The sequence below is a fragment of the Rhododendron vialii genome, chromosome 4a, assembly GCF_030253575.1.
Source record: "Rhododendron vialii isolate Sample 1 chromosome 4a, ASM3025357v1".
In the NCBI taxonomy this organism is placed as follows: domain Eukaryota; kingdom Viridiplantae; phylum Streptophyta; class Magnoliopsida; order Ericales; family Ericaceae; genus Rhododendron; species Rhododendron vialii.
In genome coordinates this window covers 36,378,784-36,382,234 of record NC_080560.1, presented here as the reverse complement: position 1 = coordinate 36,382,234, position 3,451 = coordinate 36,378,784, and the positions used below count along the sequence as shown (strand labels likewise).

The window sequence follows — 3,451 nt, the reverse complement described above, 5'->3', positions numbered from 1 at the left end:
CTCATTTTTTGCGCGCATATACTATTATATGGGTTCTACAAAATGAATGGTTCAGATTATAACAAAAAATATTTGGTGGGACTTGTAACGGGCTATGGTGGAAAGAATTTTAACTCCTCTCATAATACATCATCTTTATTTCAATTTCAATAAATAAGTATTCGAATAAGTACTTATTTCGCTTAGCAGGATGAGACCCTAAACTCATAAACAACTAAACAGGGCCACATCTTGCTATTAACAATCTTTCAAATTGAATTAAACTTGTGGCTACAAATGATATAAAAACTATCTCTGCTTCTAAACAAACTCTACTATCACTACACCTACATGATCAAATACAACAAGGAAACAAAAAATATACTATATATCAATGAAAAATAAAAGTATCCTATGGTTCCAAATCAACTGGAAGAATTGCACTTCTAGATCCCCTTACATTCCCAAATGAAAACATTGATCTTCGTATTCTGTTGCTGCCACTACCCCCATCCCCTAAACCAGTTTCCTCACCATTCCCATTCTTCTTCTGTTGAATAATCTCTTGAACTGCCAAATACAATTGCCTGTCGTTAGCCGAATCCATTGAAAATGATCTCCGTATCGGTTGGATCTCGAACCGTTCATCTTTCTCCCTCCTGGTGTCAATGCACTCATCCCCCATGCTCGAAACATGGCTAAATTTCTTCGATTTCTTGTGCGCGATCTTCGGTCCGAATTTCCTCCGGAAAGGACTAGTCGACGTGTCGGGTTGTTCCCTTGAATTCAACCTTTCGTTGGACCTCTCTGACTGTCCGGACCTGTTTACGTGCACCTCGGCTAATCCCGAAGCCACTGACCTTTCTTGCGCTCCAAGCAACGTCTGGCGACCAGAACCCTGATCACCCAACTCAATCACCACGTATTCTTCGTCCCGGCCGGCGAAATTATCCTTGTTCGGACTATTCGGGGTTAGTGGAAACTGGGATGGGATAGAAATGGAAACACTTGTTCTGCAAAGAGGGCAGTTGACATTCCCCTGTAACCAAACATCAATGCAGTCGACATGGAACACGTGACAGCAGTTTGGTATTTTCCTCAGCTTCTCCGTTTCTTGAAACTCGTTCAAGCAAACCGCGCATTCGCCGAAGCTTCTCTCTCTAAAAAACTCCCCGTTCTCTCTCTTGAACTGAACCACCGGGATGGACTGGATCACGGATTCCTCCAGCCCCCTTCGCTGCACTCTCGGAGAGAACAGCCCCACGGTGAGCTGGTCGCCACGGCGTCGGTTTCTCGAGAGAGAGAACCGGCTTAAGAGATCAATTCTGTGCCAGTTAAGGCAGCATTTGATTACGAAAACGTAGTAGCTGACGAGCAAGATTGCGGTGGCGAAAATGCCGATGATCGCAACGGCGAGGATAGGGAAACTGGAGTTGGAGGAGTGCAGGGGTTCCCAGTCTGGGGGGCTGTTGGGTGGGGAGAGAGATTCTGATAGGTGGATTAGGTACTTCTTGTTTACCAGATCCATTTTCTGTTTGGAAAATCACAACTTATATTGATAAAATCAAATACAAATTGTGCGGTCCATAAGCCTGAAAATGACATATACAACAAATGACGAACAAAACAAAGAACGAAAAAAGAAAAAACAACAAAATAAAAAGTCGCAAAATTGAACAACTGAGAGTCTCTGCTTTTTATAAGAAGTTGGTGAATTCGGTTGTTTTTGGAGAAATGGAGAGATGGGTTTTTGATGTGAATGAGTGAGGAGAAATGGGTCGTCAAGTGATGCTAGTGTCGTAGCAAGGGTAGTGGATTGAAGAGAGAGAGAGAGAGAGAGAGAGAGAGAGAGAGAGAGAGAGAGAGAGATCTGTTTTTTTTTTTTTGATCAGAGAGAGAGAGATCTGTTTAGATCACAAGTTCTTTAAAGGGATTGTTTTCAAAGAGGAAAACAGGTGTTTTTCTGATCTCATAGGGGGAGTACAGTGGGTTGGAGAGAGAGAGAGAGAGAGAGAGAGAGAGAGTACTCAGAATGGTGCGCATTAAAAGAGGGTGTTATTGAAGGGGAAATAGAAACGTCGGAATTGAATGGGAATGGGATTGGAAGTTAATTTATGGAGAGAGAAAACTGAGGAAATTAGATGGGTAGGAGGTACGTAGTTGGTGAAATATTCTGAGACTTTGAATAGAAAATTTTTGTAAGGTTGGCGAGAAAGGTTTTTCTCTAAAAAATTTCTCTTTCGGTTAGTTATTCTCGCCAACACCCAGATGACTTAAATTCCATTAGTTAAATTATATTTCTACTAAATGTCAAACTAGTTTAACATAAGTGGGGAGATTATCAACTTCCCTAAACCCTTAAGATTTTTCCCTCTTTTGATTATATTTTCTGATTGGACGTTTTAAGTCAATATTCCAATCCCATTTATCGATCAGGCAACTCCATTTTATGTCTCATCAATTTCTTTCCTTTCAAGATTGTCACCCTCGCCTACATTTTCAACTCAAGATTGTAGTCCAAGACTGGAATATAATTTAGTCGCGTTAGCAATTTTTTGTAATTCAAAAACTCTAGAGTTCTCTACCACAATAATATCAAAGGGTCAGTTACTCGTGGAATTTTTGGGTGCCGAGCAAGCGGGCACCATGTGGTGCCCGAGCAGCGCATCCGGACCGTCCATATCGGTTTTGGAAGGCTCGAATTTGAAGAGAGAAAAATGAGGGAGAATGGTGGGGCGAGAGGAGAGAAGGTTTCAATCTGAGCTATCTAACACATTTTTGAACAGTCCAAATGTGCCTCTCGGATACCACCCGGCATCAAAAAAAAAATTCTCCTGTTACTGTTTTTATGAGCAACCGAACCATAAGCTTCCGATTTTACAATAATTATTGACGTCGCAAAACTTGCACAGAAGCCGAACTGATCATCTTTTTATTAGCTTCATAGCTTGAAATTTTGTAAAATTATTGACGTCGCAAAACTTGCACAGAAGCCGAACTGATCATCTTTTTATTAGCTTCATAGCTTGAAATTGTCGGGCCAGAGCTGTACGCATCTAGGAATTGCTCCAGTGGTTCGCACGGATGCTCAGGCTTTGAGAGTACTCCTCAAAGTTTGGAGTTTGATTTCCTTAATTTCCACCGGTTGAGTACCCTACAGTAAGCGGGGAGTCATAACTGGTGTGGCCGCGCTAGCTCACTTGAAGATTTGGGTTGCGCAATTGGGTCCATATATAGTGACTTGACTGTAAGGCTGTTCCTTTATTAAAAAAAAAAAAGAAGCAACACTCGTTGGGGAAGTGTTCCCTTTCATTTGCCATGGCCAAAGTTGCCCTCGGATCCATTCTAGTATCAAATGATCAGTTTAGAATTCCTTTTGTTAATTAGTTTCATAGTTTGTTCACAAGTCATGTTTCTTATCCCTCGTGATATCACTAGATTTAATGCACCCAAAAAAGTCTCTTAAATGCAC

The 3,451-nt window shown here is 41.4% G+C and overlaps 1 protein-coding gene across 1 annotated transcript; it reads right to left on the bottom strand.

Annotated features, from left to right (window-relative positions):
- Positions 1-231: 231 nt before the first annotated feature.
- Positions 232-1,833, bottom strand: LOC131324098 (RING-H2 finger protein ATL16-like). Its single transcript, XM_058355924.1, has one exon. It carries the CDS (start codon positions 1,505-1,507, stop codon positions 392-394), a length of 1,116 nt encoding a protein of 371 aa, XP_058211907.1. The 5' UTR covers positions 1,508-1,833; the 3' UTR covers positions 232-391.
- Positions 1,834-3,451: the final 1,618 nt, after the last annotated feature.